Here is a 23,650-nt window from a genome sequence, read left to right on the forward strand (position 1 = left end):
AGAAGATTTACCTGGTGTTTCTTGGGTCCTCAACTCAAAAAAGTTTTGTTTTTCCTTCCTTTAAATCATTGCTCTGCAGTGGGGCAGAGGAAGAAGCTGGCTACCCCAGGGAGAGAAAACAACCTTAGCCCTCTTTCGTTGCAGCAGCTTAGGGCCTGGTGAGAAATGCCTGTTCATGGCTGCTGCAGCTTCAGCGGACATGTGAGAGGAGAAGTGCATGCTGGGAGACAGACAGACACACAAACAGACAATGTTTCTGAAATATATAGTAGAATCGGTCCTTTTTGCAACCCTTCCCCCTGCTGGCCCAATGGTGTTATAGCTGTGCTGGTCCCCATTTCTGGCCCTTTCAGCCCTCCTGTGGTCATTCTGCAGTATAAGTCCCTTGTACCAGACCCCTCCTTTTCCATTTTATGAGAAACAATGAAATTTCACTCACATCCCATTATCTTGGCACAACCAAATCCTGACTTTCCTTCAAGTTATGACAAGAGGAAGCTGCATATCAAATTTGGCTGTCCTAGCTATAACAGGGCCTGCCTCACAGAGCCTCTCCTCCCCACTTGGGCTAGACCCTGTTATGCTTTTCAGTTCTCTTTCCCCTTGTTCCCAAGAGTCCACATCCCCAGGACGGGTTAGAGTTCATCCCCAGTCCAACAACAATCCCCCGGGAGTTGCCACTCGTCATCACCCGGGGTCTCTGGTTTGATATTCTGGGTGCCCTCCGCTTCCCGGCGTCCCCTGAGGACTGTCAAGAATCTGTCAGGGAGAGGACAACCCACTATGCCAGCCAGTGCTTACCATCCGCCTCCCCTTGGGACTGGCTGGCCTCCTTTTAAACTCCCCCGCTTCAGAGGCGGCACCCGGGGACATGTCACTTGCGCTGCCTCCCCCAGCCCACCTCTCTGCAGGGTCTTAAGGCCACCACTGCGTGGGGCTGGTAGAGCATAGGTGCCGCCAGTCTGTATCCGACCCGCTGCGGCCCCTCGCCCCGGGTCCTAGGGCTGCTGGCTTGCTAGCACGTAGATGCCGCAAGTTTGGCACAGCACGGCATAGCCAAGCTGGCGCGGCCCCTGCCCAGGATCCTAGGGCTGCCAGCTCGCGGGGCCATTAGTGCGCAGGCGCCGCAAGTCTGGCGTGGCCCGGTGTGTCCAAGCCAGCACAGGCTCCACCCGGGATCTGGGATGAAGGGGGGCACTCCCCGGCATACTGTGGTAAGCAACCCGCTGTCACACTAGCTCTTACTGGTTAGGAGGAAGTCTTGAACATATGGACTCAGGGATGGACAGACAGACAGATGCACATTTCTAAAAATATAATAAGATCACACATTTAACTTCATGAATAATTATATACTTTTCAGTTTTTCTGTCATTTTCAATAGGTTTTTCAGGACAATTTTAGAAGGCATATGTGGTTATATACTTTTTCACTTGTTTAAAGTCTGGTAATGTCAGGGGACGGGAAAAAGGGGAAACCAAATAAAACAGGTTTGTCTGGAAGTGTCATACCCATACACTGGTATTGGAATCAAGCAGAGGTGAAAGTAACTTGAATTTCTTACGGGTATTGTCTTATCACAATCCCCCGCCTTTAGGGGAGAGCGTAGGGCAGAGCGTGGGGAATATGTGATATGATTGTACCTGTAAGAAATTTAAGTTACTTTCACCTCTGCTTGATTCCCATACCTATGTATGGTATGAAAAACTTTACTTTTTTTTGACAGACAACTTAGCAGTTAGCTGACAGGAGCACTGTATCTGATTTCTATATAAAAGAAAATTAAGTAAATATTAGATCCACTCAGCTCTAACACTAACATATTCTGACATCTTGTGGCAAGTCACTGAAGGGACCATTGGTTAGCCTTAACATTTTTATGTATATTCTTACTTTGTTACTAACTCTGTGGAGAGAGGCAGATCCCATTAGGACTCCTGGGCTCTATCTCAGTTCTGAAAGGAGAGTGGGGGTCTAGTGGGTTACAGCAAGGGGGCAGATACATTTCAGCTCTATATAAGATCATCAGAATGGCCATACTTGGTCAGACTAAAGGTCCTTCTAGCCCAGTAACCTGAATTCCAGTAGTGCCAATACCAAGTACTTCAGAAGGAATAAACAGAATACCATCCCCTGTTGCCCATTCTGTTAAACAGAAGCTAGGGACACCATCCCTGCCCATTCTGGCCAGTAACCACTGATGGACCTAACTTCCTTGAAATTATTTTGTTCTTATTAGAACCCTGTTATTGTTTAGGCCTTTCCACCATCTCCTGGCAAAGAGTCCCACAAGTTGATTGTGAAAAAATAATGTATTTTGTTTTAAATCTGTTGCCTATAAATGTAATTGGGTCAGCTTCTTGTGTTATGTTAGTGAAGGAATGAATAATATGTTTATTCTTCTGTTTTTCCACACCGTTCATGATTTTCTAGCATACAGATTTTCTAACATATCCCCCCACCATTTAGTCATCCCCCACCCTTTAGCCATTTCTTTTCCAAGCTTAAAAGTCTCAGTTTTGTTAATCCCTCCTCATAATGAAGTTGTTCCTCACCCCTAATCATTTCTGTTGCCCTTTCTGTACCCTTTTCCAATACAACATATCTTTTTTTAGATGGGGTGACCAGATCTGCATGCAGTATTCAATATGTGGGCATACAATGATTTTATTTAGAGTCAATATGGTATTTTGTTTTATTAGCTATTCCTTTCCTAATGATTCCCAATATTTTGTTAACATTTTAACTTTTAGATTGCTGCTGTACATCAAACAGATGTTTTCAGGGAACTATCCAGAATCATCTCAAGATCTCTTTATTGAGTGGTAATAGCTATTTTATCATTTTTGTATCTATAGTTAGGATTATAGTTTTCCATGTGCATTACTTTGCACTTGTCAACACTAAATTATATCTGCTCTTTTGTTGCCCAATCACCCAGTTTTGTGAAATCCTTTGTAACTATTTGCAGTCAACTATGGATTCTCCATTCACTCCTTTTCCAAGAACACTTAGGCTATGTTCACATTGCGCTCTTTTGTGCAATAACATATGCAAATGAGGTGAGGTGATGAATATTGCCACACCTCATTTGCATACTTAATGAGCCACCATTTTTGTGCAACGGGCTTTTGCAAAAGAAGGAGCAGTCAACACTGCTCCGTCTTGCGCAAAACCCCCTCTTGCACAAGAGCCATTCTGTCGTTTATTTTCAGGCAGAATGGCTCTTGTGCAAGAGGGGGGCTCATTAAGTATGCAAATGAGGCACGGCAATTGTTTGCATATGTTATTGTGCAAGAGAGTGCAACATAGACGTAGCCTTATAAGTTTAACTCAGTTTAGATCGAGACCAACCAAGTGTGAGGCATGCACAGATTGCAAGCACTTTCCCCTTACTCTCTTAGCATCTGGGGAACAAGATGAAAAGTAAGCTGCGTCCTGGGACGCAGGACGGCTGCCCTCCTACCCAGGGCCAGACTAAGGGGTGGGCTAGCTGGGCAGCTGCCCAGGATGCCAACCTACGGGGGGCGCCCAGCTCCTGGCGGGCTGCAGCGGCTGCCTGGGGCAGGGGCCATGTTAACCCCTGCAGCACCGGCCAGCAGTGCCCTTCCCCCCGTGGCTGCAGAGCCCTGCACAGCCAGGTGCAGCCTGCCCCGGGCGGCCCCGGGCTGTGTGCCGTCGGTGGTGGCCGGGCCAACTGGGCAGCGCATGCACCGTGCGTCTGCCCATGTGCCCTGGGGGTGGGCCCGTGCATGTGTCGTGTGCCTGGAGGCGGGTCCGTGTGCCAGGGGCAGCGCCGTGCGCCTGGGACCCGGTGCGCAAAAATGGCTCGGGCCGGCCCTGCCCCTACCCTCCCAAAATGGCACCCTTGCTGGCTCCCTCTTTTTATAACAAACCAAGGCAAAGCTGCAAGCAGCTCCAATTCTGTTGCATTTAAGAACTGCCTCTGGAGTCAGGGCATGGGCTTTAAGCAGACCTCAAGTATGAAATCCAGGGGTTCCAATTTTAAGGGGGGGGCAATCCCCTTAACTCCCCATAGCACAGTCATGTGCACGGGGTGTGCCGGGTGTGCCCAGGCACACCCTAATGTTTCAAGGGGCTGCCCTGGTGCGCTGGGGAACAGACACTGCGCAGGGTTTGCCACGCATGAATCGCTAAAACCGGCGGATCTTAGGACCCCACGGAAACAGGTGGCAGGGAGCAGAATCATCACCCCACCTCCCCAGCAAGCGAGGTAAGTTTAAACCCTGGACGGGAAGGCAGGGGGTGTACCCGCCCCCGGGCAGGGGATGGAAGCAGTGTGGCTAGGCCGGGGGTCGGCTCGGCTCGGCTCAGAAGCAACACAGCTGGGGTGTGTGTGTGTCGGGGCAGCGCGGCTGGGCTCAGGGCAGCGGGGGCCCGGGGTCAGGGCCGGGGTTGGGAGCAGTGTGGCTGGGCGCGAGGTCGGCGCAACTGGGCTCGGGGCAGAGGGGCCTGCACCGGGTCCGACTCATAGGATTGCCAGGTGTCCGGTTTGCCAGGGAAGGGGTCAGGGGCAGCACGGCTGGGCTCGGGGCAGAGGGGCCCGGGGTCAGGGGCAGCACGGCTGGGCTCGGGGCAGACGGGCCCGGGGGCAGGGGCAGCACGGCCGGGATCGGGGCAGAGGGGCCCGGGGGCAGGGGCAGCACGGCTGGGCTCAGGGCGGGGAGGATCCGGGCCGGTGGCAGCGCAGCTGGCCTGGCCCGGCCCGGGGTCTGGGGCAACAGGGCTGGCCCGACCTGGTATCGGGGGCAGCGTGGCTGGGTCAGGGAGGGAAGGGGTCGGGGGCAGCACGGCTGGTCCGGGGGGGGGGTATCGGGGGCAGCATGGCTGGCCCCCGCCCCCCCCAGAGCTGCTTCCCATCCCCCCTAACTTCCAGCCCCCCTCTTCCCTGCCAACCCCGCGTTCCTCAACCTCCCCCCCCCCCAGGTCTGCTTCCTGCACCTCCTTCCTCCTCGCCCCCCCCCTTCCTGGCCAGCCCTGCAGCCCCTGAACCCACGCCAGCTCTGCTTCCCACCCCCCCTTCCACATGGCCAGCCCCCCCTCCACTAGAGGCTCCCATTGCCGATTGCGCCCCACCTTCCAGTCATTCCTCCCGCCACCACCAGGCTTCAGTCTGGCGCCCAGCCGGAAAACCAGGAAATACCAGACATTGCACGTGTCTGGTATTTTCTGGAATTTTTTTTTTACCAGACAGAAGGCCCAAAAACCGGACTGTCCGGTAGAAAACCGGACACCTGGCAATCCTATGAGTCGGACCCGGTGCAGGCACCAAGTGATGGTGAGATTGCTGGAACTTTGGGAACCAGAGACTGTGGGATGGGGGTTTGTGGCCCAAAAGGGGGCTGAGAAACCTAAGAGACAGAGGAGGGGGAGCACCAGAAGGGTGACAGTCAGGGTGACCCTAGAACTCTGTTACAGACCAGGTGGCAGCTGCTGGAGGAGGGGGGAAAATAGGGGGAAAGGGTCGGAGAGGAAGGGGCTTGTACTGAGGGGAGGGGGGCAGTCAAGAGAAGAAAGGGGAAGGCACCAAGAGACAGAGTGGAGGAGAAAGACAAATGCCAGGGGGCCAAGTGGAGACAACGAGGAAAAGGGCAGGAGGGGAGGTGTCAGTGAGAGGGGGGACTGGATGATGCTAGGAGAGAAGAGGTGAAGGGCTTTGGGGAGCTAGAGGGGAGAAGGGGAGGTGCTGGGAGAAGGCTTGAAAGAAGGAGTGGGTGTGAGGAAGGCAGGGATGGAGCAAGGCATGTGTGAGGGCACAGGAGAATGAGGGGAACGGGGGCAGAGGGTGTTGAGGGGGTGGGCATCAGGGAAAAAGGGTGCAGGGGCAGTGAGGGAAGGGGGAGGCACCAGGAGGGTGCAGGGGTAAGGGAAGGTGCAGGTGCCAGGGGATTCTGAGGGTGAAGCAAAAGGGCAGACACCTGCAGGGGAGGGACCAGCATCAGAGGAGAGAGGCAGGGCAGGTGTGTAGAGGGAGGTGTTAGGAGAGGGGATGAGGAGGGGTAGCTCACATGATCAGAGTAGGGCTACTGGATGAGTGGGTGGGGGGGGAGGAGAGAAGGGCTGGTGGTGGGGGGCAGGTCTCAGGAAGGCTGAGAGCAGTGAGAAGGGCAGGAGTCAGGACAGCAGAGGTGGGTAAGGGGTTGGGGCGGGGTGCAGCAGCCACCAGGGGAGCTGATGGAGCAAGGGGAGGAGATACGGTAGCAAAAGGAAAGGGTAGAGGTTTATAATATACTTATTAATAACTTGGGTGCCACAGTGGCACATCCAAACAAGCCACCAACTCAGTACTGGTGCACAACACAATTTATTGTGCTCATGGGAGGAAACTCTTAGAGGGGACACTTCCCCCAGTCTCTCCACCCCTCCCCCCCCCGAGTTAATGTCACACACATTGGGTTAAAGGAATTGTAGGATAGTTGTATGGGGGGGAGGGGTGGGTTGGTGAGGGCCAAACTAATCCCCATTGGTAAGAGGATGGTGGGAAAAGTCCTGGGGGGGAGTCACATGACACCTTTTATTGCTGGTCATGTGTCCATATTGCCCCAAAAGTATTACTTCCAGAGGCGTGGCTAATGGGGGTTAGGGAGTATGGCTAATGGAGGGTCAAAGAGTACATTTTAAAGAAATTCTTTGGGTGCACACTCTAATGAAATGTGCTGTGCACACCTATGATTGCCAGATTGTGGAACTGCTCAGGTTGTAGATGGCTCACAGACTGTGATTTTGAAACACCTTCTCTAAAAAGAAAAGATAGGTGAGATAATAGCTTTTATTGGACGAGCTAAAGTTATTATGATAGACAAGCTTTTGCACTTGCATAGAGCTCTTCTTCACATATGTAAGCTTGAGTGTCTCTTGCCCCAACACATATTAGTCCAATAATAGTATTACCTCATACACTTTCTAATATTCTGCACCCAACATGGCTGCACCAACACTGCAAACGTACCCTAATCTCTGGCATTTTTATACAGCCTATGTGGAGATCGAGGTCCTTTTTCTGTGCCAGCCCTCTCCCTCCACATCCTCTTCCAGCACACTCATCTGCAATCCAGCAAGCTGCCTATGGGGACACAAGGGTATTCCTAACTGCTGTCAATCCTCCTCCGTGGAGCATGGCAGGAGGCTTGCCAGACCCCCAGAGCACAGAGGCACATCCCAGACACTGTGCGATCCCAGCGGCCAGGTTGCAAAGCTTGCTAGGGACAGCTGTCCGCACGGCTCGTGGGGCTGTCTCTCAATCTCTCTGAACGGGGTGAGTGCGACAGGAGGCGGCGCCTAGAAGACCGCTAACACGCCAGAGGCAGCTGGCCACCACAAGCGGCAGTGTTGGCAGGCAATGGGTCATTACTCCATTGACATCGTTTACACCACGCCCGGAGCGCGGAAGGACACGAGGGCTACAGGCCGCAGAACCAGCCGAGGCAGCGCACAGCTGCCGATTGGCTCCCGCTGCCTGCCGACCCCCCAGCCGACCCCCGCAGCACGCGCTCAGCCCCAGCGCCGATTGGTTCGGAACACTGCAATCGTCACATAGGCAGAGATCAGCCCAGCGCCCGGAGGCGTGGCTAGTCGGGGCCCCGCCCCGCGCTGCTGGAGAGCCGTTGGCGCTGCAGTTACCAGTAACCGGTCACTCGGCAGCTGCGGGAGATGCTGGGCGTGCTGGAGATCTGCGGGTCCCTGCTGGGGCGGGTGACCGAGGACAGCCCCCTCTCCATACTGCTGGCTGCCTCCGCCTTCGTGCTGAGCCTGGGATACCTGCTGCAGCTGGGCTCCCGGCTCCGGCGCCAGCCGCCGCCTGGCGAGGGGGTAGGTCGCGGCGCGGAGGAGAGGGGGTGGCGGCTGCGATGGCGAGACCGGGGGGAGACGCGCGCGCGTGTGTATATGTGTGTGTGGGGGGGGTGTCCGCGGGGACCCCGGCTGCAGGAGGGGCGCTGTCCCGGAGCGGGGATGATGAGGGAGGAGGGGGCGCCCCGCACGCTGGGGACTGGGCGGCGGAGGAGGGGGGCGCCGTGTTGCCTGGCCCGGTTAGACCCGCCGCGGCAGGGGGTGGTGGGAGAGGCGCCTGCCGCCCTCCGAGCTCTCCGCCCCACCGAGCCCTGCGGTGCCACCGCCTATGGCTGCAACGCTACGCGCAGCGCTTTCTGGCTGGAGAAAGCTCCGCGTGTCCCCTGGGGCGGTGCTGCTGCCCCCCAGAAGAGCTGGCGGAGCCCCACAGAACGGGGGAGGGTTTGCCGCGGATTACTTGAGTTTGTTTCTAGAAAGGGCATCAAGCCAAGCTCCACTCCCCCTCCCCCGCCCGCCCCAGCAGAGCCAAGGGACGGGGCCCTGCCCTAGCTATTGAACAAAATAAAGGTTTCGTTGTTTCCCTGGTAGGGCTTCGTTTTTGGAACAGGCTTGTTGCAATGCACAAGGTGCACATTCCTGCAGGTTGCTCCCATGGTTGGGGGTGTACGTGTGTAAAATTGAGGCAGGTTTGAAAGTTTATTACAGAGGAGTTTTGGTTTTGTTGAATGGACCTGGTGTGACTCCTGTCCATCAGGGCAGGGAAGTGGTGGGGTGAGGGGTGGGTAAGCCGGGCAAGGGCAGCTGCCTGGGGCGCCAACCGATGGAGGGGTGCCTGATGGCAGCTGTAAGGGGCGCACGTTGCCCCTTACAGCTGCCATCAGGCGCCCAGCTCCCGGCAGGCTGCAGTGGCCGCCCGGGGCAGGGTCTACGTTAACCCCTGCAGTGTCCTTCCCCCCCCCACAGCCGTGGGGCTCTGCATGGCTAGGTGTGGCCTGCTCACACGCCCTGGAGGCATACTCACGCATGCTGTGCACCTGGAGGCGGGCCCGCGCACCTCTGGGGCAGGCTTGCACATGTGCCTGGGGTGGCGCCGCCCGCCTAAGGCCCGGGGCACAAAAATGGCTCAGGCAGTCCCTGGGTGGGGTGCAGGAGTCAGGGCAAGGTGTTGGCGATGTGGGGAGCTCAGGGCAGGGGGCTGAAGGTACGGGGGGTGCTGGAGTCAGGATGGGGGTGAGGAGGGACGGGGTGGGGAGCTCAGGGCAGGGTTTAGGGAAGGTGCATGAGTCAGAATAGGCAATTGGGAGCTGTAAGGAGGCTCAGGGCAGGGGGTGGGGGCAGCAGCATGGCCTCCCAGCAGGCTTCTCCCTGGGGCTAGGGCACTTGCTGCTCCCCGTGGTCATTCTGGGGTATAACTGTCCTTGTGCTTGCTGCCTCCCATGGTCATTGGGAGGTATAACTGTTGTTGGTATCACACCTCTCTTTTTGTTTGATAAGAAAGTCCCATTCCATACACATCCCATTGTCCTAGCACAACCAAACCTTCATCTTGCTTTAATTCTCTACATGAGGGAGCTGCATACCAAATTTGGTGATTTTTAGCTGTTCTTGTTTAGGAGTTCTTGAACAAATGAACTGTCGGATGAATCGACAGATGCATCCGTGCAAGCCAGGGGAATGCATCGGGCTCCCTCTCCCCGGCCTTAGGTTCCTCACCTCTGCTTTAGATCTTTGGTTTATAACAATTACTTATCCCAAAGCTGTAGGTGCCATAACATGAGTAAAGTTATGATCATTTAACCATATATGTTCTTAGACAATGTAAGTAGTTTAATTTTAATATTTTATTGTTCGTTATGTGAATAAGTCAGCAGTCCTAATGCTGTATTTAATTATTTTCACAGGCAATTTAAATGTTTAACTGAATATTCTCTTGCAGAAATACCCGCCTTACATTTCATCTACTATCCCTTTTCTTGGACATGCAGTTGCATTTGGAAAAAGTCCTATTGAATTTTTAGAAAATGCCTATGAAAAGGTAAGTCTTTGCCAAATCAATGGGTGAGTGTACTTAGGATATTCTTATTCTGCTACCTTCTGTATTTCCAGAATTTATTTAGAACATTCTGAATCACCATGGAATGACATGTTTACACTTTATCTTCGAGACCAGCTGTGGCCAACCCAAGGTTTGCGAGCTACATACGGCTCTTCCCTCCTCCCCCACCCCTATTCCTGTTCTGTGGCTCTGCTTCCTCAGAGAGAATCTAGTTACTTTAAAAGTGTAAAAGCCTGCCATATCTATTAGAACACTGAGCCTGTGTAAGAGCCATTCAAGTGGTAATGAAGCCATTTAACAAGTATTTACCAACCCCAAATATACAGTCAGTTTCTGAATTTATTAGGAAAAATTTAAACAACAAATAGACTAGTAGCACCGTAAAGACTAACAAAACATATAGATGGTATCATGAGCTTTCATGGGCACAACTCACTTCTTCAGATGACTGGAGTATTAGAAGTACAAATCCAAGAATAAATAAGAGAAGGGGGGAATGGGAAAGGAGGGTGGGGGAGAAGAGAAAAGGAGGGGGAAAGAAAAAAGAGATACAGACAGTGAGTAGAGACTGTCCAGTTTAGCCAGTATACATGGCAGTGGGACATTGCTGGCATTTGATGGCATAGATCACATTAGTGGATATGCAGTTAAATGAGCCTGGAAAATGACCCCTCACTCTCAGAGGCCTTGGGGGAAAGGCCAATCCTCGCCTACAGACAACACCCTAACCTCAAACAAGTTCTTTCCAGTAACCACACAACACACCTTCAGGGCCGTCCTTAGGCATACACGGAGTACGCTGTCGCGTAGGACACCACACTTTCTGGGGCACCACTCTGCTGGCCCGGCATGGAGGGGAAGCATATGCATGCGCCCTGCACTGGAGCCAGTAGGGGCACTGCTGGCACGTACGGCCCCGCCAGAAGACCCCACCGGGCCGAGGGACTCTGGCGAGGAGGCTGGCAAGCTGATCCCTGCTGGAGAAGGGGAGCTGTCAGCCCGGGCGGCAGCGTTGGGAGGAGCCGGGGCTGCGCTGGGGGCGGCGTCACGCGTGGAGAGCTGGAGGGGGCGGGGTCATGTGCGGCGCCCTTTTTAAAAATAGCCAAGCCGCGGCTCGGCAGGAGACGCGCTGAGTGAGACGCGCAGGAGCAGAGCCTCGCTAGGACGGGACCGGCTGTGTTGTGATGGGCCGGGGCTGTGAGCGCGGAGCGGCCTAGCTCTGGCTCCAGCACGTGGTCTGGAGCCCGGGCTGTGGGGACTTGTGGGGCCCGATCGCAGCAGACTCCAGCCTTGCAAACGGGAAGACAGAAGGTAGGCGAGTCTGAGGCTGAACTGGAGAGGCTTGTGCTGATGGGAGAGGGGCAGGTCAGGAGGAGAAGAAAGGGGAAGGCACCAAGGGATAGGGGTGCAGGAGAGACAAATGGGGGGGGGGAGCAAGTGCAGACAATGAGGGAAAGGGCAGGAGGGGAGGTGTCAGTGGGAGGGGGACAGGGTGATGCTGGGAGAGGAGGGGGAAGGGCTGGGAGAAGGCTTGAAAGAAGGGGTGGGCATAAAAAATTCATGTTGCCTGTCTACACTGGCCTCTTGCGCAAGAACAGTTGCACGAGGGCTTATTCCTGAGCGGGAGCATCAGAGTCCTATTTGATTGCAGAACCCCCAAGTATCCTCCTTCACCTCACACTCTTCAATCTATCTCCACCCCAGAGCCCATATTCCTGGCTGCAGACTTAACAACCTTGCACCCTAATCCTCTATCCAAGCCCTAAATTGTTCATCTCTCCTCCTCCACGCCCCGAGCATTCACCATTCATTCCGTCACCCCAACCTTATTATAAAGGTGACATGTAATGCATCATCTCCATATTGCTGCATATAACAAAATTCATTCCACTCAGGGGTAGGAAAAATTAGAAGAAATACTGATCACAAGGCATGTTTTGTACAAAGATCATTACAGTAGCAGAACCAGAACCATGAGTATATTCTGTCACAGAAGTGCACCTGGTATCTGTGGCAATTATTAACCGTTTCCTTCTTGGGAAAACTTCCACCGTTTGTATCTCTACCAAATGTTGTAATGTTGATTTTGAAACATTTGTTGAATATGTATCTCGTAACTATTCTAGATTTGTCATGTTTGGTACCATTGCAGTCATGGGTTGAGCTGGGTATATTTATTACATTTCCAATTACACTGTATTATCACAATTTCCACCAATTGAAGGATTGAGAGCTGCAGGGGCATTGGTAGGGAGCTGACACTATTGAAATTAAGATTCCGTAGATTTTTTTTTTATGAATAAAAAGACATATCCCTTACCTTGCTGTCATTAGCTTGTGAATGGAATTCAACATGCTCCCAGGCTATGGCTAAAACAGCATCACATCCCTGGATTTCACTTGTGGATCTGACCCTGATTCAAAGAAGCTTACATATAACTGAGGGAAGCCTGCCTGTTGATTGACTAGTTATCCAGGGAGCTATTTGAATTACTTACCTTCCCATTTGTGGTACTACACAGGCTCTCTGTCTCTTCCTTGCGGATAATCTTGCATTTTGTTAAGAGATCAGGGTTTGACTGGGCTATTACACTGATTATTTGAAGAATTTGAGTGTCCTTTGTAAACTGAATAATTGTATGTTAAGTGCACCAAGATTTTTTTACTAGCCCTGGGGAAAAAAGAAATGATACTTATCTTGTACTTGTAGTGTCTGAACTACATTAGAACACTTAATGGTCTAAGTCTCTGGCTTGCAATACTTAGACTTTCTGGAATCTCAGGATTGACTTGTGGTAGTTTGATTTCATGCTTGTGAAATGGACAAACTGAATAATAGGTACTTCATGAGGATTTTGTCAAAGAAAACTTTAAAAGTAGAGATGGTTATGTTTTTATTGGAAAGTACTGGTTCGTTAAACCCAAACATTCTCATGAAAGTGATTTTTGCTTTGAAATTTCAACAAATCATAGGCAGGGTTCTGCTGGTACCCTGCCAGCTTATCTGGCAGTGGCCTGGGCAACCTTGCTATATGGTCTTCAGTGGGCTAGCAACCCAAGCTTGTAAGGTCCATGGCCCTGGTGCAGCCTTGCTATGACATGACTTCCAGCCTATCTGTCCTGGGGATGGGAACTAAATATGCTGAGAGATTTGGCTAGAGCTTGGGCTCTCAGAACTTAGTCCTATCTTTCCCATTATGTGTAAGCCCCCACATGTATAAAAATGGAAAATGACTTGTTAGACACAATGAGGTGAAGTGAGAAGGAAAAACAAATCCTTTATATATAATCTTGGATGTTACCTCCCAAATATATTTGGGAACATCAGATTTAAGTTTGATTTAAGGTGTTATGTCCTGTTAAGTGGTTTCTAGTCGCTTCTTGTTAGAGCAGGGGTTTGTGCTTATTTTTTTGGTCATACTTCTCCCTTCTTGCCTCATCTTCTTCCACGGTGTTGGGCAGTGCATCATTTGGCTGCTTTCCCACTCAAAGGTGACTGCTTTTCAGTAGTATTGTGATCATGTGATTTGAAGCAAAATTTGAAAGGTTCTACATAAGGATAACATTTTTATAGCTTCCCAAATTCTCATTATTTGAAACTAACTGGTTCTTTTTCCCCTCAGTATGGGCCTGTGTTTAGTTTCACTATGGTGGGAAAGACATTTACATACCTACTGGGTAGTGATGCCGCAGCTCTAATGTTCAACAGTAAAAATGAAGACCTGAATGCAGAGGATGTATACTCTCGACTGACCACACCAGTTTTTGGCAAGGGAGTTGCTTATGATGTGCCTAACCCGGTATGTATTTTTGAGTATAAAGTCAATTAATTATCTAGAGTGCAGATCAAATCCTGGCAAGGTTACCATGATTTGTTTGGCCTATATTATGGGGATTGACGATATCAGTGGTTTGCCAGTATGCTTTCTGATTTTGATTGGTAGGCGTAGGATGATCAAAGACAATACATTTAGGCTCTGGTGTATTGTACAGTACTTATACCACAATAGAAAATTAGCAGCTTAGCCTTATATGTTTTCCTTCCTCTTTTAAGCTTATATGCACTGAGTGCTGCAGGCCTCACTGACAGTTTACTTTTAACCTTTAGCCTCACTCTTTTCCATCGTGCTTCAGAGTGAAATTTTTCTACCAAGGGTACTTATACATGTGAGGTGGTACCACCTCCTTAAGATATTCCCATAGTCCCTCTCTCTAGGACCAGATCTAAGGATGTGTCTAGACTACAGGTTTTTGTTGATAAAAGTAGGTTTTTGTCAATAAAACTATACCTGCGTCTACACTACCACCGAGTTCTGTCGACAGCGGTAAACCTCATTCTACGAGGAATAACGCCTTTTGTCGACAGAGTTCTGTCGACAGAAGGCGTTACTGCATCTACACCGTTCTTTGCGTCTACACGGTCATGTCGACAAAGCGACTTGCTTTGTCGACCGAACTGGATGTAGTCTAGATGCTCTTTGTCAACAGAGGCTTTGTCGACAGTATTTGTCGACAAAGCCTCTGTTGACAAAAGCCTGTAGTCTAGACGTAGCCAAAGTGCTAGTGGGTTTTCTACAAAAACTTGTACTTCTGCCCTCACCAGCAGGTGGTATTGAGCCTCCTCACTAGAGCAGACAACAGCATAACCCCTCTCCTTTACCTTCAGAGGTGAAAGTGGACCAATATGGTGTGGTGCAGCTCACCAGTAAGAATTGACCGATAGACCAGCCAGATAGACCAGGGAGCTTAAAAGCACATGTGGGTTGAATGGTACTGTTCAGTAATGACTGACAGGTCAATCCAGAAAAGGAGAGTATGCCAAGTTATTACAGATATCTCTTAAGAAAAATAGTTTATTTTTCTGTAATCCTAATTTTCAACCATAGCAGGCCACTTGGAATAAAACTGAGGCATGCTGGTGGACATTAGAGAATATGCTTGGACTCACCACACATGAATATTCATGTACATTTGAAACAACAACAACAATACAGAACCATAACAATACAAGTTTTACCATTACATTTGATGGCTTTTAAATAAAAGTTTTACTATTACAGTTGATGACATTTGAATAATACAAATATTAATGATATCATTACTAAGGCTAATACATAGGTGTAACCTGCTCATTCATTATACATCCTTCATAATTGTGCATAAACAAACCATTTCATACAAATAGCAAACAATTCTGTAACAATCTCTAATATATAGACAGATGGGTGAGGTAGTATGTTTTACTGGACTAACTTCTGTTGATAAATGAGACAAGCTTTCAGTATTACTTAAGAGCTCTTTTTCAGATCTTGTGTAAGCTTGTCTTTCATCAACAGAAGTTGGTTCAATGAAATAACCAGTCTTATCTCATTAATATCTCGGACCCACCCTGAATATAAAAGTACTTTCCATTATGTGTAAGACTATCAGTTACCGTGGCTGGATTTAGTTTGGCATGAAAAAACTAGAATGAATATTGCATTGCAAGTTAAAGTTGATCCAGTCTGATGGTGAAAAGTGCTGTTCTATGGATAGCAAAAATTTTTTTTTGAAGGAGAGAATATTCCAGTTAAACACCAGAATAAGTTGCCTAGGGAGGCTATGGGATCTCCATCTCTGAAGATACTTAAGAGCAGGTTGAATAGACATCTATCAGGTGTGGTCTAGATGGAACTGGGTCCTGCCGTGAGTGCTGGGGACTGGACTCGATGACCTCTCAAAGTCCCTTCCAGTTCTAGAGTTCTATGATTCTATAATTCTGATTATGGATGTTGCTAGGATATAAATTCAAGACTTTATATTTCCCACAGTGCAGAGTGGATTGCCCAGTGTCCACAATGCTAATAGGAGGCTTGCTCAGAGATTAAAGGGAGAATATGATTTTTTTATATAGCATCTGAAGTTTTTGTTCATTTGTCTTATTGTCACATTCGTTAGGCCCATTGCTGTTTCTGCCCATCATTTCTCTTTTCTGTTTCTCTCCTTTTTCCTGGACTTTTGGAAAAGTCTATGCTCTTTTCTCTGTAAAAATTCCCATCTCATTCCATCCATTAAAATGATCATTGGTTAAGATAATTTAATGGTGTCAGTGAAGTATCATTTTAAGTGGGTATTCAAGCCAGATTAATAAAATACAGCCTCCCTGTGTTAGGGAGCAAGACCACAGAGAGCCCTGTTTTGTTTTTCAGCATTCTGTAGAGGGCAGCAGTTCTATGGTTACTTGTACTAGTGGTGCAAGCTACTAATGCTCCCAGCATTTCTTAATGTCTCGGAGGTCTGTCTGGGGGGCTGTGGTCTAACCTCCTTCCACATTGCAGTTGCAGTGCAGGGCTGCAGTAAGAAACATGTACGTTTCAAAAAACTCTTAATTGCTTAGTAATTACTGGCATACAGATCCCAACCTTCTTGGTGGTCTCCAGATACCATATGTTTCTTGCTTTCAAAGGAAATGCACCACCTATGCACTATGTCAGGGCTACTCAACTTTGGAAGCCCCGGGGGCCACGATGATACTCTCAGCACATGCCGAGGGCCGCAATTTAAGTGTAGTTGCATGTACATGCATATTATATATGCAGATAGCTTCTTTCACACTGATGGGCACGAATACAAAGTTTAAGGCAAGACTACATAACACACAGGCCCCATTTAAGTCATTTTTGCTGATATTAATAAAATGCAATATTTACCTGATTTCCACCCATATGACAGCACTTCTAATGAGCAATGACAGTTAAGGAATTTTACTACTAAAACGCATGTCAACAGACGACCATTATATTGACTTGCCATTATGGAGCATGTTCCCAGTGGAGGCCATGTTCAAAGGATCTCACCCGCGGGTTGCGAGCTGAGCCCTGTGGAAGCCCAAACTACACCGCAAACAAACGGGCCACATGTGACCCCTGGGCTGCGTGTTGAGTAACCCTGCACTATGTGAAGCATTGCTGCAATTCTTGGAAATTGATAGTCTTAGTATGTTGTGCTGTTCCTCAGCAAAACTATGTTTATGTACTCAGTGGGTAACTGGGCTGAATATATAAGCTTAATACAATACTAAGCTTATCTTCTGTCCCTTTCTACATTAAGCCATGGAATTTGACTCCAGTGTGTGAATTAACTGCCATATACAGTAAACTTCCGATAATCCGGCACCTTTAGGACCCAGGGGTGCTGGATTATCAAATATGCCGGACTATCAGAAGCGAGGGCTAGGAGGGGTCTGGGGTGGAGTGGGGGGAATGCGCCCCTCAGTGCTGTGGGACCAATCCGGCAGCACCCCAGCTGCTCTGCCCCAGATTTCCCCAAGTCAGCTACAGCTGAAACTTCCCCAAGTCAGCTACAGCTGAAACTTCCCCAAGTCAGCTGCTGCTGAAACTGTGGTCAGTTTCAGCAGCGGCTGACTTGGGAAAGTCTGGGGCAGAGCAGCTGGGGTGCTGCCGGATTGGTCCCGCAGCGCCGAGGGGTGGTGCTACAGGACCAACACGGCAGCACCCCAGCTGCTCTGCCCCGGGCCTCCTCAAGTCAGCCGCTGGTCAGTTTCAGCAGTGGCTGAATCGGGGAAGCTGGGGGCAGAGCAGCTCCAATTGTCCAGCTGCCCGGAGCACTTTCGGGTTCCAGATGGTGCTGGACCATTGGATGCTGGACCTCTGGTGTTGTACTGTATGCTCTATCCAATGAGATACTCCATTCACCAATGAGCTAGTTCATATTTGTAATGACTATAGTTATTTAATTGGGCTAATTATATTTTGCTTTGGAAACTACATGATGCTATAAACATTGTAGTTTAACTATATCTAAATACATAAAGAGCACACACTGTTTGCAAAAAATTGGGCAGATGATCCTTAAAACTGGTGATTATTTTAATATAAGGGTTCTCCAACTTCATTGCATGTAGTTCACTTCTGACAACAAGAATTACTACACAACCTCAAGAGGGAGTACTGAAGCCTGAGTCCAACAGCCAAGGATAGGAGAGCCAAAGCCTGAACCATACTGCTGTGGGAAATCAAAGCTGAAGCACAAGGGCTTCAACAGTATGTGGGGACCCTGTAACTTGAGGGCCACCACCCAGGACCCCAGCAAGTCTAATGCAAGCCTTGGTGACCCCTTTAAAATGAGGTTGAGGCTAGGAATGTTAGTGTATAGTCATTTAAACTATTAACCTATAAGCCTGTGTTTAATCCAGTTAATCCAAACAGCTACATGCATTTCTCTACCCCCCGCTGCCTCTGTATCGGAGGCAGCAATGGGGGCAGGAGGCAGGAGCAGTTGCCTGTGCAATTGGCTTTTAAGCCGGCTCCCAGTGAGCACCAGATTTCATGGACCCACCTGCCCCCCATCCCTGCACTGCTTCCTCTGATAGAGGCAGCAGTGTGCAGGGTGAGGGGGGCAGGCGGGAAGCAAGAAGCCAGCTTTTAATCCAGTTCCCCATGTGTATTGGCTCCCACGGAGCTGCCTGCCCCATGCGCTGCTGCCTCTCTTGAAAGTGTAGGGAGCCCTTGTAGATCAGCTTCCGCTTATCACCCTGTGCTGCTGCCTCTGATACAGAGGCAGCAGGGCAGGGTGGCAGGGGACTCCCTGGGAGTGGGGCTGGAAGTGCACTGGCTGTTGGCTCCACCCCCCAGGGACCATTGAATAATCACATAACTGCTAAGATTTGCTGTGGTTACACAGTTATTAAACATTTAATATCTAACATTCCTAGTTGAGGCTACCTTGGGATTCTTAGATTCACCACGCCAGCAACTAAACAGCTTCTACAATATCTTCCTGGTTACCCAGAAACCAAAACCACAGTTCCCTTAAAGCAGTGGTTCTCAAACATTTTGGCCTGTGGTCCACTTGGCTAAATTAAAACCTTTCCATGGACTACCAGTTGCTAATGGAAACTCGCTGTTAATGACATAATTATGCCCAAGCCATTTTGCTAGTGCGGTGCCTAGGAAGAACAGTTTAATTTAACCAGTAAGAAAGGAAATATTAATTTTAAATTATTAAATAGATTAAGTGCTTTAATTTTCTCATGTTAATTTATCAAACTTCATTTTAAATAAAGTAAAATATTAATTTATGTCCAACACACAAGGTTCCCATGTTTTCTTTGTTTATGGAAGGGCTGGGGAACCTTTTTTGGGTCGGGGGCCACTGACCCACAGAAAAATCAGTCGGGGACCACACAAGCGAGAAGCTAAAAACAACCCTTCCAAAAAAAAAAAAAAAACCAACCCTCACTGTTGTGGCCCCCCCCAATTGAAATACTTCACTCTGGCACTTGAGCCTCACTAGGGGAGGGGGAGGGAATACTGAGATTCAGGGCTTCCCATAGGCCAGATTTACTCTTCTGGGGTTCCAAGATTAGTGGATTTTGTGGACCCACCTAGGCTCTGGGGCTAGGGGCAAAAACGGGGAGCTCAGTGTGCAGGACAGAGGTGTAGGATCAAGGTAGGGTGCAGTAAGGAGTGAGGATGCCGAGATCTGGATGGGAGGTAGAATTCAAGGGCAGGCAGTGAGTAGGCCAGAGGGAGGGAGGGAGAGCAAGGATATACAGGCAGGCTGGGGGGTAGGGTGTCTGGCCAGGTGTGTGGGAGCTGCATCAAGCTGGGAGTAGAGTATCTGGCCGGGGGCAGGGTGCAGGAGCAAGCTATGGGTGCGCAGGTCTAGGTGTGTGTGTGAGGGGGTTGGGAATGGGGGGGGGTCTAAGCATGAGGCGGTGGGGGGCCCTTATTGGCCTTTGCGTTCTGCACTGCTTCCAGGCAAGACCTCCTACTGCTCCCATTTGCAGGATTCCAGCGAATAGGAGCAGCGGGGATAGCCTTCAGGCATGCTGCTGTTCCCCCAGCTGGGGAAGGGGGGCTTCTTCCCAATGAGCCAAATTGTGCAGCAAGGCTCAGGACTTCCCCTCCACCCCCCAGTGGGAAGATGAAGCTGGCACTCCACCCTCACTGGGATGAAGGACAGGCTCTCTGCTGCGAGGGAAAGAAGGGGGGCTGAGGTCGAGCCACAGTTCTGCACACTGCAGTTTGAGAATCATTGCCTTAAAGCAATCCAGTCTTGGGCTCCCTTCCAAACAACCAGGTCAAATATGATGAAGATTATTGAAAATTTTGTTCATCATACATAAGGTTCTGCCATCAGTCAATAGGTCAATACTTTGTCAGAACTTATTCAGCTATACATTTACAGCCAATTCATATTAAGTAAACGTCTGAGGGAATTCTACACCAAAAAGTTAAAAATTTTGCACACAATATTGTAGCTATAAATTTCTGCACAAAATAAGACAATATAGTCAGATCAGTTTGAATTATTTTGGTAATTTATTTCAAAATATGTCTCAACAAGCATATCTGTAATAATACAGACGACAACAAAGCTTCATAAAATGTTTTTAACAAATAAATTTCTCACTAGGCATATAAATACAGAGTATTTGTAAGAGAGATGCAACTCCGTAACAGTAGTATTGTAGTTTGGTTGTTGTTAAGCAAGTATTCTTGCTTGAAACCAAAGCAGCTAAACTCATGGTATTTCAGCTTTATAGCTTAGGTTTTAAAAATTATTTTGGAACTTTTAAAGAGTATTTAGTATATTTTTGAATCCTACTCTTGATTTTGTTTTACTTCAGTTTCCAGAAGGTTCTCCATGTCTATAATGACTTCTCTACTTTTCTATTACTGTCTTTTCTGTTTCAGTACCACTTGCAATATGCTGTCAGTGACTAAGCAATAATGATGTACCTCATGTTATATACCTCTAATATTTTAACTCTTACAGGTGTTTTTGGAACAAAAGAAAATGCTGAAAACTGGGCTGAATATAGCCCAGTTTAAACAACACGTACCTATAATTGAAAAAGAAACACAGGAGTACTTCAAATCCTGGGGAGAAAGTGGAGAGAGAAGTAAGCATGATGAGATACTTTGTGTTTTGGAAAGTTACCGTGAAGAGAATGCATGAGAAGTAGCCAAAATTAGCTTCACATGGCAGTATTTTGATACATGATCTACTTGAACATTTTTAATAGAAAGAAAATACAGACAGAATGTATTAAATGTTCCATGCTCAAAAGAACGAAGTACAAAACATGTTCTTTGTCTAATTAAAATTCAGAAGAGAATGAAGCCACTCTCAAACTTAGTAGGAAGTGTAAAGAGTTAATTTACTCCTGGCTTTGTAGTCTCTTCCTATTTGTCCCCAACCTAATAGTTCAGGCTACATTAGGATAGTTTTGCCAGGGTTAGGTTATTTGTGCCTAATATCTTCGCTAACCAGCAACTCATGATTTCAAAATATTATTCCCTTATTCCAGAATCAAAATCAATGGCTCATATCCTTTAAGTTAAGGAAGTACAGATGGTCTATTTCTTTAAAAACAGTCTGACTTAAGCAAAGTTAGATTAAAATCCAAAAAAAATAGACCTCTACCTGTCCATTATATTGGTGAGTATTTATTCCCAAATTTCATTGACTTGGATAGGGCTTACACCATCATGAGTATTTTACTCCTGGGGCAATTCTGCATCACTATACAATAAGAATATAATAGTGTAGTTGATTAACTGATCAGTGAGCAAAAGCTTATAGGTTAATGCTATAGACTATACACACATTTCCCCCCGCCCCCCCATGCCATTAAAGTTTTGAGCAGGCAGGTCAGTAGCCTGGGTCAGTCCTGGCTTACGAGAGGTCCAGGACCTACTCCTGCTGTAACTGCACTTAAAGGCTATGTCTAGACTGCAAGCCTCTTTCGAAAGAGGCTTTTTCGAAAGATACTTTCGAAAAAGCCTCTTTTTCGAAAAAGAGTGTCTAGACTGTAAGCAGAACTTTTGAAAAAGCACCCGCTTTTTCGAAAGAAAGCAGCGAGTGAGTCTGGATGCTCTCTTTCTAAAAAGCCCTGTTGGCATTCAAGAACGCGTTTTTTTGAAAGAGCACTTTCGAAAAAAGGCGTTCTTCCTTGTGAAATGAGGTTTACTGCCGTCAAAAGAAAAGCCGCGTTTTCAATTTAATTTCGAAAGAACGCGGCTGCAGTCTAGATGCAGGTGAATTTTTTTTGAAAAAAGGCTACTTTTTTCAAAAAAAACCCTGAGTCTGGACACAGCCAAAGTGAATTAGGAGCCAGGTGGGCAAGCAGCCTGGCTCAGTTCCTGTATCAGAGGAAGCATTGCAGGGCGACAAGCATCTGGCCCATAAGGGGAGCTGGTTTTTAAACTGGCTCCCCTTGTGGACCACCTCCGGCCGGTCACCCCATGTTGCTGCCTCTGTATCAGAGGCAATAACATGGAATGTCAGGGGGCCCTTTGATAGCAGGGCCAGACTGCACTGGCTGCTGTCCCCACCCCTGGGGACTATAGAATAGTCGAGTAACCCAAGGGTTCTCAAACTTTGTGATACCAAGGCCTCCCTCTAAGTTGTTTGTGACCCCCTGAGGAGTTGGGACTCATAGTTTGAGAAATGCGGGAGTAACCTATAAGAATTCATGAAGTTAATTCATTATTTAATTAACCAATATTTAATATTCCTACTATACAATGCAGAATTGATGGTCAGTGCTGAATTTCATTTGTTGCTGGCTACCACTAAGGACTGCTGGAGCCTGCAGAATCTGGTTTGCAAATAGAGGATATTGCCGGGGCGGGGGAGCTGGAGGTTGTCCAGCAGCTCCAGTTCCCAGCGTGTTCTGAAGGAAGAAAGCAGCATACAGACAAATCTGGGACCCAACTTAAGGATGTTTCTCCCTCTAGATCCCTGCGCTCTGGGGATTATAGGGAGTGTGGGTTTCTGGGCCAGGGAGTGCCCTTTGGCTGGGCTTGTGAGGCATCGAAGTGCATGTGTCAAACAGGCTTCTCCAGCATCTACCAAATAGTCCCTTTCAGTACATTCTCACACTGCTTGAGCACCCCCAGCTTTCTTTCTCCCAGCAGTGCCTTCTGTTCGGGAGCTTCTGTGTGGTAACCCTATAGGGGCAGGTAGAACAAACTAGAGTCTACTAACAGACCAGAGGAGTGGAGATTTTCCATGCGATGTGGCTATGTGACACACCCAGACTGAGGCACTCAGCAAAAGCATAAGAGGAACAAGATTGTCATAACGGTTTCTTTAACTCTCCACTCCTGGTGGAATCTCATTAGTTGTCTGTATTGGTACAGAGATACTTGCTGATGGGTATTCAGAAGCAAATTATCAAAATAATTGAAACTGATGTGATTATGTTGTGCTATTATGACAAATATATGAAGAATTTTAATTTTTTTTGGTGCAGAATTCCCCCAGAAGTAGCATGTAAATGAATAAGATTTGCACAGTTAGGCCCACAGAACATACTATGATTGACTGAATTACTTGGGTTTCTAGAATGATTTATTTGTAAAGCTTTGTCAGATTTATTAATATAATATTTAATTGCCACCTACCTCTTTTTTTCTGAGAAGTAACTTCCCCCCCCCAATAACTATTATTGACACTTGTTTTTGTATTCTTTCCAAATAAATCAGCTTTCCTCAAACCTAAGTAAGCTTTTCCACCTTTCCTTGTTTGTATATGGGAGTAGCTCAATGTCTTGCTTTTGTAGCCTTTGATTTTGTTATTGTCAAATAAGCTGTCAGTCTCTTTCTCTTTTCTACAGGCCATGATGGACTGTCAGTATGGTCCAGTCCACCACAAAAGTGGTGGATTAAGGAACAACAGATAAAAAGATAACTAAGCTTGATTTATAAGACACAACAGTGATTAACATAGGGTACATCTACAAAGCGGCACTATTTCAGGATAACATAATTT

General features: G+C 48.3%; 1 protein-coding gene across 1 annotated transcript in view; it reads left to right on the top strand.

Annotated features, from left to right (window-relative positions):
• The first annotated feature begins 7,591 nt into the window (after nt 1-7,591).
• The window catches only part of CYP51A1 (cytochrome P450 family 51 subfamily A member 1), a 34,919-nt gene continuing 18,860 nt past the window's right edge, over nt 7,592-23,650 (top strand). The window contains exons 1-4 of the mRNA XM_075922395.1: nt 7,592-7,830; nt 9,746-9,844; nt 13,489-13,665; nt 20,648-20,774. Coding sequence (XP_075778510.1) covers nt 7,672-7,830; nt 9,746-9,844; nt 13,489-13,665; nt 20,648-20,774 — 562 coding nt within the window. The 5' untranslated portion in view covers nt 7,592-7,671. The remainder of the gene's footprint in view (nt 7,831-9,745; nt 9,845-13,488; nt 13,666-20,647; nt 20,775-23,650) is intronic.

This window comes from Pelodiscus sinensis, chromosome 2 (assembly GCF_049634645.1).
Source record: "Pelodiscus sinensis isolate JC-2024 chromosome 2, ASM4963464v1, whole genome shotgun sequence".
Lineage (NCBI taxonomy): Eukaryota > Metazoa > Chordata > Testudines > Trionychidae > Pelodiscus > Pelodiscus sinensis.